This window comes from Denticeps clupeoides, chromosome 9 (genome assembly GCF_900700375.1).
Source record: "Denticeps clupeoides chromosome 9, fDenClu1.1, whole genome shotgun sequence".
Lineage (NCBI taxonomy): Eukaryota > Metazoa > Chordata > Actinopteri > Clupeiformes > Denticipitidae > Denticeps > Denticeps clupeoides.
In genome coordinates, this window is record NC_041715.1 from 15,092,513 (window position 1) to 15,107,395 (window position 14,883).

The 14,883-nt window shown below is 43.3% G+C and overlaps 1 protein-coding gene across 1 annotated transcript in view; it reads left to right on the top strand.

The window, feature by feature from the left end:
• The first annotated feature begins 7,067 nt into the window (after positions 1–7,067).
• rapgef4a (Rap guanine nucleotide exchange factor 4a) overlaps positions 7,068–14,883 on the top strand; it is a 32,248-nt gene continuing 24,432 nt past the window's right edge. Inside the window, exons 1-4 of the mRNA XM_028990418.1 lie at positions 7,068–7,380; positions 10,374–10,516; positions 11,043–11,131; positions 11,978–12,124. Coding sequence (XP_028846251.1) covers positions 7,298–7,380; positions 10,374–10,516; positions 11,043–11,131; positions 11,978–12,124 — 462 coding nt within the window. The 5' untranslated portion in view covers positions 7,068–7,297. The remainder of the gene's footprint in view (positions 7,381–10,373; positions 10,517–11,042; positions 11,132–11,977; positions 12,125–14,883) is intronic.

A 14,883-nucleotide genomic window follows, 5' to 3' on the forward strand; every position in this document is an offset into this window, starting at 1 on the left:
AGGGACAGTCCCCCCCTGGAGACATTCAGGGTTAAGTGTCCTGCTCATGGACACAATGGTAGTAAGTGGGGTTTGAACCTGGGTCTTCTGCTTCACAGGCGATTGTGATAACCACTAGGCTACTACCACCTGTGCGTTTGTAACAACATATTGCGTGTCTGACATATTGCATGTTTATGGTGGTAGCACTTAAACAAACCTGTTCAAAGATACGCTGCATATGCAACCTTGGATCAAGCCTGAAATTCCTGATCCACCCCCACACTTATTCTGATTTATTTTGACCAAACACCCCTTTTTCATGCGCCTCCTGTACGCCGTGGTGGTGGTAACATCTACACAGAGAAAGCACGCAGCTCTGCAGTCGCCACCACTTGGTGAGCAGATGAGGGGTGTAAGCGCTGTGGCATTGACTGCAGGGCGCACACATGTGGCCTGTTCTGTTCAAATGGCTGATAGGAAAACCAACAAGGGCCTAACAGCGTTTGCGCCCACCCTAAATATCAACCTGAGGCAACTTGTTGCTTCTCACAACGGTCTGTTTTAAGACAAGACACGTTTTTCGATGCTGTATGGCATTTCCCTATTCTCTGTTTACAGCTGCAGAATTTGTACTTCTTCTAAATAATGAGTTTATACTGTATGGTGTCTTAACCAGTTCCGGGCATTGCATTCGGCCTTGGCCGGACCTAGATGAATCCACACCTTGATAAATAAAACTTTGTATGCTGGAGGGATGGATTTATGGCAAGGCTTCATTTATTTGGACATAGAGAACAACAGCATGTTTTAAGAGCGTAACCATGTATCACCAAGCCCACATTTGGTATGCTGAAAGGGTATCATTTCCCTTTTTCTTTTTTTGCTTGTGGAATGTGGTTATAACTGCTTTAAAGTGCGTAATGATAGTTTAGAGAGCAGACGAGCATGTTTTAATACAGGTTTACCACAGGCAGGGCAGACGTAGTCCTGGACGTCAATAGAAAATTGCTCCCATAAGTCCGCCATATGAAGCGTAGAAGTGATATTTTATCATATATGGTTTCTGTTATGGCAGACAGTTCAGTAGGGAAGATACCGCCCAGACAGATGGCGAGCTACTTCATATTCCCTGTAGCCTTTTCGGTAGCTTTAGGGACTGACCACTATCCATAATTAAATACACGACGCATGAAAAATGAACCTCCATTGACAGAAAAAGTCTTTTTTGTTCAGTGCCTTGTGTTATAGTTGGGAAATGGTCCCTCCTGAAAGACTCGGCGAGGAAGTGGAAATGATTTGTGAGATCAGATATTCCATCAGAAGCTGTGGTCCACAGGCATTTCCTGGACTTATCTGCTCAGGCATGCCTCGTGAAGCTTGGATTCATCTCTGTTGGAATAAAGACATTTCGCTTTTGTTCGGTTAAATGGGAAAGTTCCAGTCTGCTCGCCACATCCTTAAAAAAATCGCCCTGCAAGCACCAAACGTTAATCATCGGCCACATGAATGAATGACACGCATGCCAGAGGTGGCTCTGCGAGTTAAATTTTGATCCAAAAATAAAGTATTTTTACAGTGAGAAAAATAAAAGGGAACTTAAAAAAAAAAAAAAACGTTGTTACTCACTCAGGGTGATGGGTTAAATGCAGAGGACAAATTTCACTGTGTGCACCGTGGGCTGTGCTGCTGTGTATCACATCCCTTCACTTTCTTTCTTGTTAGAAGCCCGGGATGCTTTCAGTGGTGCTGCGCTTGCACATGAGCCCATGCGTGTTTGCGTTTGCGCGAGTTGACTGTTGCAAGCTTGCCGGATTATCGCCTAGCAACCACAGCAGGGCGCTGAAATGCAGGCGGGCAGGCCGTCACTGGGCCAACGCTCCTCTCCCTGGAGTAAAGAGGCATTGTCAAGATCACCGTTCCCATAACAACCCATCCCCCACCTCCATCAAACCCACATCCTTCTACCCCGTCCTAGATGGTATCACCTTAACCCTTTATTTCAACTTGTGAAATTCATTCAGGTGATGGAGGAAATTTAATGCACAAGGTTTCAAATGCAAACAGCATCGTGTGCAACTTTCAGCTGCGTAGCTGAACAGTGTACAGTACGCGTTGCACTGCTGTTTGTCTCCCTTCCTCGCGCGTGGAACATGGATTCCATTCATTTGTTTAGTTTTCTGCCGCAGGAGAAGATAAAATCTCACGCTCACTTCCAACAATACACCTCGCAAGGTAGGTCACGTGTCAGCACGTTCTTTCAGACTAAACGCTTCACGCCATCTTTTCTCAATCTTACATATTATCATGGAGTAGTGTGTGGAATAAACAAATTCATGATTCTGCGCAGATTATCTGGAGTTGCTTTTTAACAGAGTCTACAGTCTGAGTGAAATCACCCATCAAATGATGTAATTGGTAGTAGCCTAGTGGGTAACACACTCGCCTATGAACCAGAAGACCCAGGTTCAAATCCCACCATTGTGTCCCTGAGCAAGACACTTAACCCTGAGTGTCTCCAGGGGGGGACTGTCCCTGTAACTACTGATTGTAAGTCGCTCTGGATAAGAGCGTCTGATAAATGTTGTAAATGTAAAATGTTAATGTAATTATTCCGCCTTTCAAAGTCTTGTTGATAGAGCATTATGGCATTCACCTAAATCCTCACCGACCACACACACAAATTCCGCTCCTGGGCTGGAAACCTATCTGTTTTTTTACATTTTTGTTCTCCTAAACCCCAGAGAGCAAAATCCCAGGGTCTTTAAAGTCCCAGTACAACCACGCCGACTCTGGCACTCATTGCCGGGATATTACTGAGGGAGAGATTTACATTAGGGCTGAGTAAATAATGAAGGCCAGATTCCGCAGCGGCGCTGCAGACGCCGTCTGAAGCAGTTCCGAAGCAGGGCGTGGCGTGTGCTGGTGGCCACAGCAGCTGTGCTGCGTCAACCCAACGCGTGGACAGGGTCCTTAAACAGCATGTAAACGCCTGGTCCCGGGGGGACCCCTACAGACTCTGGATTTTTCTGTGTGGATCAAGATCAACACACAGGTTCTAATTTAAATTTAAAGCCTTCGCTGGTAGATGGACACCGGTATACCGCCACCCTCTGGCTGCGTCTTGTCACGCCATAGATGTCACGGCTTTAAATGCAGACAGGCAGAAAAGTGGCTGACAACTGATGTGTTATGGTTTCTATTCTCCGGTTTAAGGATAAGTGTGTATTGAAAATGATCGAAGACAGTAGGCTGCTTTGTGAAAATCAGCTAATGGGGCAAACTGTACACTGTGTTTATGTAGAGAATGTTGCCAAGGAAACTGCCAAAGGAATAAAGATAATGCTGCCGAATCTGTTGTGTTGTTGTACTGTTCGCTTTTTCATATGACAGAATCATTTGAATTGAATATCATGTCCTATGTCGGTGTCTTCATAGAAAGGAAGCGCACAAACAGCTCTGGTACCAGCACGTTCCAGCACAGTCTGCAGACAGCGTCTCGCCACACTAAGTTTTAAGAGCCTGGAGACAGCAGTCCGCCAGCCCGCTGGCCCCATATGCTAATATCCTGCAGCACTCTGAGGTCCTCTGAGGTGCTGAGTGGACATTTTAATTATGGGACCCGACACATCTGTTCCCCAACACTTGAGATTTCCCACATGCTGCTGTGGGACGAGATTAAAAAAAGTGACTACCGTGATCATCACAACTAATGCAGAAACAGGCTTACTTTACATTTTACATTTACAGCATTTACCAGATGCCCATATCCAATCAGTAGTTACAGGGACAGCCCCCCCCCCTGGAGACACTCAGGGTTAAGTGACCTGCTCAGGGACACAATGGTAGTATGTGGGGTTTGAACCTGCGACTTTGTGGCAAGTGTCGTACCCAGCAGGCTACTAACACCCTCGGTTAAATTTCAGCTTTACGGCAGTAAGTAGGGGTAGTGGTGGCAGTGGTGGCCTAGCGGTTAAGGATGCGGCCCCGTTATCAGAAGCGGCCCCGTAATCAGAAGGTTGCCGGTTCGAATCCCCGATCACTGAGGTGTCACCGAGCAAAGCACCGCCCCCACACACTGCTCCCCGGGCGCCTGTCATGGCTGCCCAATGTTCACTCAGGGTGATGGTTAAATGCAGAGGACAAATTTCACTGTGTGCACCGTGTGCTGTGCTGCTGTGTATCACATGTGACAATCACTTCACTTTACTTGTAAGTAGCCAACATGTTCCCTTCACCCCCATCCTCCCGTCAGAAAGCGTTTTGCCTACTCTGTCCCCCGTGCCGTGAGAAAGTGATGGACGCCGCAGCATTTTGTGGCTACAGTGGCGAGGAAGGCGCGGCTTCGTTTCCTCACACGCTCATTAGTCACCGTTGAAGCCACAGGATCCTTATTTACTACCTCCTTCTACCGCCTGGCAGGTCCCCACAGCTCTGGAGACGTTCATTTGTCTCTTCACTTGTTCGACCAGCATGACTTACCTTCCTCATTATTCCCTCAGCTACAGCATGTTAACTATTAACTAGACTTTTTACATTTTCTCTGCATCTTACATTTTCAAACATGCGGACAAGAACAGCTTTGATATTGAAAGCTTTATGGCTTTGATAGTTCCACCCTCTTCTCCTCCTTATCATGCTTCTCATCATACTGACTACTGATACATAGACAGAACATAGACAGGAATATCGCACTTCCCTACATTCTCAATTGTAACTCAACTCACTTCTGTCACGCTGCTACAAGGACAAATTATGTTTAATAAGGTGAACAAAAAGAGGATGTTGTCCCTAAATAATAATAAATAAATGACGTTTAAATCAAACATAAAATGTGCAAACCAAACACGGTCAGAGGTGAAGGGAATCAGTATAAAGTTTGAGGGCAACGAGGCAAACAGGTGAGACCCATGACACCCAGTCAACTCAAATAAGTCCAGAAACAGTCAATGTCCAATGGCGACCCCTAGTGGCTGAGGCTGGGACACCGCAACATTTTGCAAGTGACCAAGCAGTGTCATAAACATGCACGGCAGCAAGCTCAGCCAAAATATGAATGTGCCATGCTGCACAAACAAGACAAGCGTAGGGTGAAAATCTATGCTGATTAACACGAATCAGGCAGATTGCTAGGATGTGCAGGTTCTCTTACACAGGGAGATATAGACCATGTATGTAAATGTGAGTAAAATTCTAGGTGGTGATGCCTTCTAGTGGTATAGAAGGTATAGGATGGCAACAAGAACTCTATTGGCAGTCCATCAACAATAATTAATTTTTCTAGAAAAAACCCCAAAACGATCATTCCTATGGGTGCCCTTCCTGTGGATGTGCTCTAAATGGATGAGCTATCATCCACAATCGACACACAAACACATAAGAAGTCAGGATATGAACCATAATATCACAAATGTAAATTAGACAAGTTTGAAATGTGAGAATATTAACAATAATTTGTTAAATACGTTGCATTGGATTGAAAAGAACTCACTCAGTTAACAACTTAATAACACAAAAAGAGCACAATAGACAGTCAATCCTATTATTCAGTAAATTCAGTTTGTTGTGGCACTAAATACAGGGAGTGCAGAATTATTAGGTAAATGAGTATTTTGTCTACATCATCCTCTTCATGCATGTTGTCTTACTCCAAGCTGTATAGGCTCGAAAGCCTACTACCAATTAAGTAATGAGAAGGGGTGTGGTCTAATGACATCAACACCCTATATCAGGTGTGCATAATTATTAGGCAACTTCCTTTCCTTTGGCAAAATGGGTCAAAAGAAGGACTTGACAGGCTCAGAAAAGTCAAAAATAGTGAGATATCTTGCAGAGGGATGCAGCACTCCTAAAATTGCAATGCTTCTGAAGCGTGATCATCGAACAATCAAGCGTTTCATTCAAAATAGTCAACAGGGTCGCAAGAAGCGTGTGGAAAAACCAAGGCGCAAAATAACTGCCCATGAACTGAGAAAAGTCAAGCGTGCAGCTGCCAAGATGCCACTTGCCACCAGTTTGGCCATATTTCACAGCTGCAACATCACTGGAGTGCCCAAAAGCACAAGGTGTGCAATACTCAGAGACATGGCCAAGGTAAGAAAGGCTGAAAGACGACCACCACTGAACAAGATACACAAGCTGAAACGTCAAGACTGGGCCAAGAAATATCTCGAGACTGATTTTTCTAAGGTTTTATGGACTGATGAAATGAGAGTGAGTCTTGATGGGCCAGATGGATGGCCTCCTTGTTCACCTGATCTGAACCCCATTGAGAACCTGTGGTCCATCATCAAATGTGAGATTTACAAGGAGGGAAAACAGTACACCTCTCTGAACAGTGTCTGGGAGGCTGTGGTTGCTGCTGCACGCAATGTTGATGGTGAACAGATCAAAACACTGACAATCCATGGATTGGCAGGCTTTTGAGTGTCCTTGCAAAGAAAGGTGGCTATATTGGTCGCTGATTTGTTTTTGAATATCAGAAATGTATATTTGTGAATGTGGAGATGTTATATTGGTTTCACTGGTAAAAACAAATAATTGAAATGGGTATATATTTGTTTTTTGTTAAGTTGCCTAATAATTATGCACAGTAATAGTCACCTGCACACACAGATATCCCCCTAAAATAGCTAAAAATAAATACAAACTAAAAACTACTTCCAAAAACATTCAGCTTTGATATTAATGAGTTTTTTAGGTTAATTGAGAACATGGTTGTTGTTCAATAATAAAATTATTCCTCAAAAATACAACTTGCCTAATAATTCTGCACTCCCTGTACAGTAAAGTAGATCATCCTGAATGCAAAAAAAGCTTTCAAGATATGCATCCGTGAAAGTGCCCAAGCCCATGAACCAAATGCTATGCCATGATGTGCCTTAATGAGATCTTCCAGAGAATCTAAATCGATGTGCAACATACGGAGGAGTTAAATAAATGGTTTCATCTTGTGTTTTTTTTCCCCATTATTTAACCCCTGAGCCTCAAACTGCCACTGACGTTGCATGGAAACTCCACCTCACAACCCACAAGGCACCAGAAACCACAGGACATCTTCTGAGGTCTGGTGGAGTCCATGTCTCCAAGGTCAGAGCTTTTTAGCTCAGCAGGAGACAGACCTGCATTTCCATAGAACAATACCAGGTCCACTAATAATTGCTTTTCACGTCTAGATTTATAATTCACATGCAAATATGTAACTTCGCGCGTCTTGGAGCACATTAAGAGCGACTGGTGGACTTTTCTACTAGAGTGAGGAGTCAGGACGGGGACAGGGAGTCTCTGGTCTGCTTCTGCTTCTGCTGCTGATCCCTCCATGATCTCCACGAAGATGGTCGCGGCGCACACTTCTGCTCACTCTCCCGCTTCTGCGGAATGGATCGTGTGTCTCGACAAAAGGTGGGTGGCTTTAGAAGAAAAACCAAAAAAAAAAAAGATCATTATTTCCCAGCCCCGATCGGCGGGTGGTCGGTCCCCCCCGTTCTCGGCTGTCCGGTTCCAGACCCGCGTCGCCGCGTCGCCGCGTCCTCGTCCCTCCGCATCGCTGCAAAAAGTGAGCGTGTCCGTGTTTTTCAAGGTGCAGACGCGTCGCCGGAGGTGACATTCCGATCCTGGACATGGGGACGGGGGCTGATGTCGCCTGGAGGAGAAAATCTCACACGTTTTCACGATCGCACGCGCTGATTTATTGATAGATGCTATTGCGACATATAATAAGGAATAATGACATTTTTGTGTATTTGTCCTTAATAAGCACGGCTGCAGTTTACCTGCTATCCTGCGGGGATTAAAATGCTTTTACAGCCATGCAGCAGTTTACTGTCTACTTCATGATGTATTAATGACACTTCCAGGTTCGCCACGATGCCTTAATGGGCCTTACAGATGTGTGTCTTGGACACCCTGTAAGTGGGCTCATGGTTCAGGGCATCAGTGGCGTTGAGCTGTTATTACGGCTCTTTATGCTCCAGGGGGGACGGTCCCGGTAACTACTGATTGTAAGTCGCTCTGGATAAGGGCGTCTGGTAAATGCTGTAAATGTTGGACGTGGGACGCGCTCAGTGTTAATGCAGTTAGGTGTAACTACAGGGGAATGTTGCTGAGATCGTCGCATAAGCCGGTCGATAATCCACTCAGAGTGGAAATTGTCTGGGACGCATCCATCCTGCTGTCAGCGGGGTTTCATGAATTTGTGCTTTTCGTCCGATCAGGACATCGTAATTGGAACCTTGATGTCGTAGATCATGCAGGTGGCTGTGGCGCTGTTTTATCGCCGCTGGCTCCCTGGCATTAAGCCGTCAGTGCCGGCTCAGCAGCTATGCGCCTCTCCTGTTGGCGAAGTTTTAAATTTGGGGACAGGACAGCAGGGTTCTCTATGGAAGATACAGTCAGGCCCATAAATCTGAGGGATTTAATCTAATTACACGCAAATCAGATGAACGGTGTGGGAATTACACCAGTTTGTATATGTGCCTACGCCTTTTTAAGTAACCGGACAGATTAACAATCCTAAATCAAACTTTTTAATACTTGGTTGCAACTCCTTTGCAATTGTTTTATGGGGCAGTGGTGACCTAGCGGGTAAGGAAGTGGACCCGTAAATCCCGGAACACCAAGGTGCTACTGATCAAGGTAGCGTCCCCACACACTGATCCCCGGGCACCTCTAAATGCTGCCCACTGCTCGCCAAGGGTGACGGGTGTGCTGTGTTTCACCGTGACAATCGCTTTTACTTTCGGCCGGGCCTCTGCCGCAACTCAATCCGATTCTGATGATTCAATCGGATTCCGGTCACTTGGCCACTGCATAAGGCAGCATTTTTTTGCCTTACCTGACCGAACCTTTTGCAGTCGGCTGTAAAAGAGACAGGCGGACAGCGAGGCCGCTGTGACAACAGGTTCAAAGGGCGAAGCGCGCACTGTGCTGAACACGGGAGAACCAGCAGATGTGTTTGCACAGTCTCCTCGGATCCGCTGTTTACCCTACAGCCAGAGATGAGTTGACTCTGGTGTGGTTCTGTACCTCCTTTCAGCAAGTGAATACTTCCTTCAGGAGTCTATGGTCAACTGACTTAACCGTACCGAACGTTTTGTCCAGGCCAGAGCAGACTGTCTTGTTGCTATGTTTGTATGTTGCATACATAACCAAAGGTTTGGATGCATCTACTCATTTTATTTAGTTGAATATTTGTGTCTCTCCAAAGCTGAAAGACTATTGATGATGACAGTGTATGTTTGAGGACACATGTTTGTTTGTTTGCTGTATAATGTGTTGTTAGTGAAGAATTCATATTATAATTCATAATACATTCAAATCAGCACCATACACCATACAGATGGTTCCGTCTGATTATTGGCTTGTTGTGGCAGTTGTTCTGGTAGTTCTATCTTTCCACGACTCATTATACTGCTAGTGTTGATTCTGGCAACTCTGAATTGTACAATTTCATATTTCAGATGAAAATAAAAAAATGAAATGACCCAATTTTCGAACTTTATCTTTTGTCTATGTAAATACAGTACAATATAAATATAAATATTATTTCCATTACATGCATGTTTTTGTGGTGTGCATTGGAATCCCTATGAAAACAAGCTCATACTTATTAATATAATATATATCCAAGAGTGTATTCACTTAATAAAGTAATGTTTATGTGATGCTAAAATGAAATACTAATAGAAAGACTAATATTTCTAATACTAATAGGGGTGGTAGTAGCCTAGTGGGTAACACACTCGCCTATGAACCAGAAGACCCAGGTTCAAATCCCACTTACTACCATTGTGTCCCTGAGCAAGACACTTAACCCTAAGTTGCTCCAGGGGGACTGTCCCTGTAACTACTGATTGTAAGTCGCTCTGGATAAGGGTATCTGATAAATGCTGTAAATGTAAATATGAAATACATTTATATTATACAATTACATTGAGGCCAGTTGGGCTGATGAATTATAAAATATGCACAGACTAGCCGTCCCCTCTATTTTCGCATTATAACAGACAGCAGTAAGTTATCTGAAGTCGTAGATCACAAAAGACACGTCTGGATCTATATAACACAAGGAACAGGAAGGACATGGGACGCAGCCCCTAGAATTTTCTTCCCTGTTGAGAGCCGGCAGATGAAATGATGTGTTCCTTTAGCTCAGACTACTGCAGCGACTTTGATCTACAGCTACACCAACTCATTATCAGCGCTGTCCTTGTACACTTGCCACGTTCAGAACTGATATCTGGACGGTTTGTCATTATCGGCTAGTCAACAATGTCCAGCATTTGTTACTGTAGCAACGCGTTTCTAGTCACCAACCGAGGAAGAAAGTGACTGTCTGTCTTTAGACTGAGCCACAGCGTTTAACCGCTTCTGAAGGATGTGTTTCTCTTGTCCAGGCCCACAGAACGTTCCAGGGAAGATGTGGACATTATCCTTGCGCGGCTGAAGAACGTGAAGGCGTTTGAGAAGTTCGGTCCAAACCTACTACAGCAGATCTGCCTGTGTGGATTTTACGAATGTCTGGAGAAGGGAATAACCTGTAGGTCACACACTTTGAAACACAATAAGCTAATGAGGCATTAAGATGTTGTAGAATATTCCAGAAGTGTATACAGCCGGTGCTGAAGCCGAATATGGGGGTTGCCTGTTAAACAGAAGACCAGTCGCAGGTTCAAACCCCACTTATTAATATTGTGTCCCTGAGCAAGACTCTTAACCCTGAGTGTCTCCAGGGGGCGACTGTCCCTGTAACTACTGATTGTAAGTCACTCTGGATAAGGGTGTCTGGTAAATACTTTACTTTACTTTACTTTATTTTGCAGACACTTTTATCCAAAGCGACTTACAGGAGGAAGACACCAGCAATTCTCGTTCGATTTCTATAGATTTTGAGTTTACAAAAACTAAGAGCCCTGAGGCTCTGTAAATGTAAAAGTTGTTCATCTGAATACAATTAGCCGCTTGGCAGCTGTAAATGTCTCAGTGTCGGGCATTTATTCTGAGTTAGTAGAAGGGGTTTGGTGGCTGTACATGTCCATGCCTCTGACTGCCGTGTTCTGGCCCAGTGTACAGGCAGGGCGATATCGGGACCAGCTGGTACGCTGTGCTCTCAGGCTCGCTGGACGTCAAAGTGTCGGAAACTGCAAATCATCAGGTACACCTAACGTCACAGAAGGTTTTATGAACAGACTTCATGAAACGTACCACATTGTTTAAGAAAAAAACCCCGCTCGTCATAGTGTGAGGATGCAGAAAATGTTGTGCATACGAGAAAATCCGTATTTTCTCCACTGGCAGATGCCCTGTAATGGCTTCTGTAACTCAGCACCAAAATGGTCATTTAGTTTAAACTGCTAATCCAGATGAGGACATGAGCGTACATCAATTCGTTTTTCTGAGGCTTTACATTCATTTAATTCAGAGCAAGGTTTACATTTCACGTTACACATTTTATTATAAGGTTTTATTAGGTGTTTTTCCCCTAGTTACATGCAGGCCTGATGACAAAAACATGCCCACTTGTGATAATGTAGACATGTGAATGATAATGTAGGCGGGTGTAATGAAAATATAGATTCAACTAAAAAATACTTGTATTTAGAATACTTGTATTTAGATTACTTCAGATTTATTCTAAATACTTCTTTTTTTTACAATGGATTTTGGCCCAAAAAGTGAGACATAGTGTTCAAAAAGCCACAGTGAACAACCAAAGATGTGGGGCTAAGTGTGTGTTGAGGTATTGATGGAAATCACAGGTTCAAATCCCACTTACTACCACTGTGTCCCTGAACTTGTCTCCATGGGGTCGCTTTGGATAAGAATGTCTAATAAATTCCATAAATTAAATTAAATAAATAAAATTATATAAATTTGTTGAATTATACTCAGAGGGCATCTAAATCTTGGGCATTTAGAAATGGGTCCAGTCTCACCGTCCAGCCTCACCATCTTCCAACCCTCAGAAGTTCAGGCTGCTCTGTGTCTCTTGTCTCCGAAGGATGCAGTCACAATCTGTACTCTTGGCGTGGGCACCGCTTTCGGAGAGTCGATCCTGGACAACACCCCGCGGCACGCCACCATTGTCACGCGGGAGATCAGCGAGCTGCTGCGCATCGAGCAGCGGGAGTTCAGGTCTATGTGGGAGGTGAGTGGAGCAACTGTGTCTCAGTCTGCAGGAGTCGGCTTTGGCTTGAGTTGCCAGTTTAATCAATATTCTTTACCTCATTGTATATTGGAAATGAGCAAGAAGTTGATAGTTAAATCGGATTCAATTGAATTTTCTGAAAATGTCTGTAGGGTTTTGAAAATAAAAATATAAATATTTTATTGTACATATATTGCCTATATTGATAAAGCGGCTTCATATATTATAAACCATGGCTTCATATATTATATAAAAACATAATGTTTTAATACATGATGGATCTGTATTTTCTTATTATTTTATTATGAAAGGGACAGATTTTAATTTTTTTATTTTATAAGAATAACAAAAAGAATATCAGATTAATGGCATGTGGCAGCTTTAGCTATTTGTGATTAAAATCACAATATATACATTACACATACATTTACATATGTATATAGGTGCAGGACCGTGTGCCAGTGATGTGCCAATGACAGTATTTTTGTCATTGCTTTATCATTGGATTTTATACCATTCTTTTGATTAGACACATCCATGCATCCTTCTGTTTCAAAAAGATGCCCAGATTCTCACCGTAACAAGAGGAAACATTGACAGAATGGCACAGCCATACTGGAATGGATCCCGCCACAAACACCCCTTTGATTTTACAACAACATAAAAAAAAATTTGTTCTGAAATTGTAAATTATTGGAGACAGAAATCCCCACTGTAACTTTTTTCTTCTAATAATGAAAAATTGCAGAAAATATTAACAGCTTCAATATAAATTTCTGAGATCTGATGAGCTCTGACCACCAGGGGGAACCATTTTCTCAATCAGAACTTAACAGTAATTTGCTGGCGTAGTTTTTCATGGATATGTTTTAAATGACAGTATTAGTATTTCATGACACTTTGTTCTATATAAAACTTTGGCTGGTTAGGGTCTATAGAGCAATGACGAACCATAACCATATTATTTAATACATGCATATTAAAAAAAGTGAGAAGCCCATTGACGACTCTCGAACTTCCTCTTTCTGGGTGGTTGTGACCCCATGCTGTTAACACACTTCCTGTGGACACATCCAAAAGTCATGAAGCATTCAATGTCCTGCTCCATTTTCTATGTTCGCAAGACCACTTGTCAGCATATATCACAAATGCTACGGGATTGTTATGACACAACATCTAATGTGTCAAACATATGAATTCTGATAGGAATTGGTGAATATGCACATATTTAGTCTTATTTAGAGCCAGAGAAAAATACTGCCAAGTCTTGAATATTTGATGAGTTATTGTTGGGTAGGTTGAGACTGTTTAGTGTGTGTGTGCACCATAGATGGGCTTAAAGGGGGTCTGGGGTCAACAGCTACATCATGGTTGTAGCAATTGGGGCTTTCCTGAAGGAGACGCTCTACCGGAAAGGACTGGCCAGTAGGCCGGTAGAGCGTCTCCTTCAGGAAAGCCCCAATTGCGTAGAGGATCCTGCTGTCCTGGTGCAGACCCAGCATTCGTTTCCTGACTGAAAGGATCCATTTCCTCTGGGGCGGGGAGGTGGCGACCTTAAACGTTTGGGGCCGAGCATCCGTTCTGTTTGTCGGTTAACTACTAACTACTGACTACTGATGGTTTTTGTGCCAAGGGCCAACACATGGACACATCTAACAGAGAGGTGAATTTCCCCAAACTGCATTTTATGTTTAAGTATATGTGGCTATATTTGGTTTAAATTCATTAAATCTGTGAGGGCATTTTATACTTTCTAACAGTAAATAATTCTCTTGTGTTCTAAATGATTAATTTCAATATTTGTGCCTTGTTTTACATGAGCTTTTGGACCTTGCTTTAATTGCAGCTTAATCTCAGGCTCTAAAGATGTTTGGTGTCATAATTGACGTCCTAATGATGGAGAAGCCTCTCTTAAGCCTATTACATCAGGGACCATGCTGTTATCTGCTAAATTGCACTTAACAGCATCTGTCCAATGCCCATGATTTACATTTACATTTACAGCATTTATCAGACGCCCTTATCCAGAGCGACTTACAGTCAGTAGAGGGACAGTCCCTCTGGAGCAACTTAGTGTGGTTTGAACCTGGGTCTTCTGGTTCATAGGCGAGTGTGTTACCCACTAGGCTACTGCTGCCCTACGATGATGAACTTTTGGATTTATTGCTGTTGCCGAGCTGCAACACAGATCAAAAAATTACATGGATAATATTTTTGATTTACTGCAATACAATCTGTATTAATGTAATTCTGTATTAATCCATTATACATCTCAAGGCCAAAACTATATGGAACATCCCATGCTACCATCCCACACTCTTGCTTTCCACTTCTCTGGTTAGACTCTGGTTGGATTTATCGTATTAATTTAGTACCTTTATTGTCATGAATTTGTAAATGTAATGAATAATATAGCAGAACCCTGGAGATTTTCACTGGTGTAGTAGTATTATTACTTTATTACAGTACAGATTTTACACAATGTGTCCCAACTGTGACGTATCCTTGTCACTTGCCAAGCTGCTATGTTTCCGAGTTCCACTCTTACATCCAGACCAATTTTTGCATGTGTTGGCGGGTAAGGGTCACATGGGGGGGTTACGCTGGCATATTCATGTACCATTCTGAGTGGGAAACTTATGGAGTCCCTGAAACAGGCGGCCAGTGCATTTTACTGCTCTGCAGAAAGCCTTCACTCGGCACTCAGAGCGTAAGAACTGGATCGCTGGCTGAATGGACCGAAAGGCATTATTCTTTAT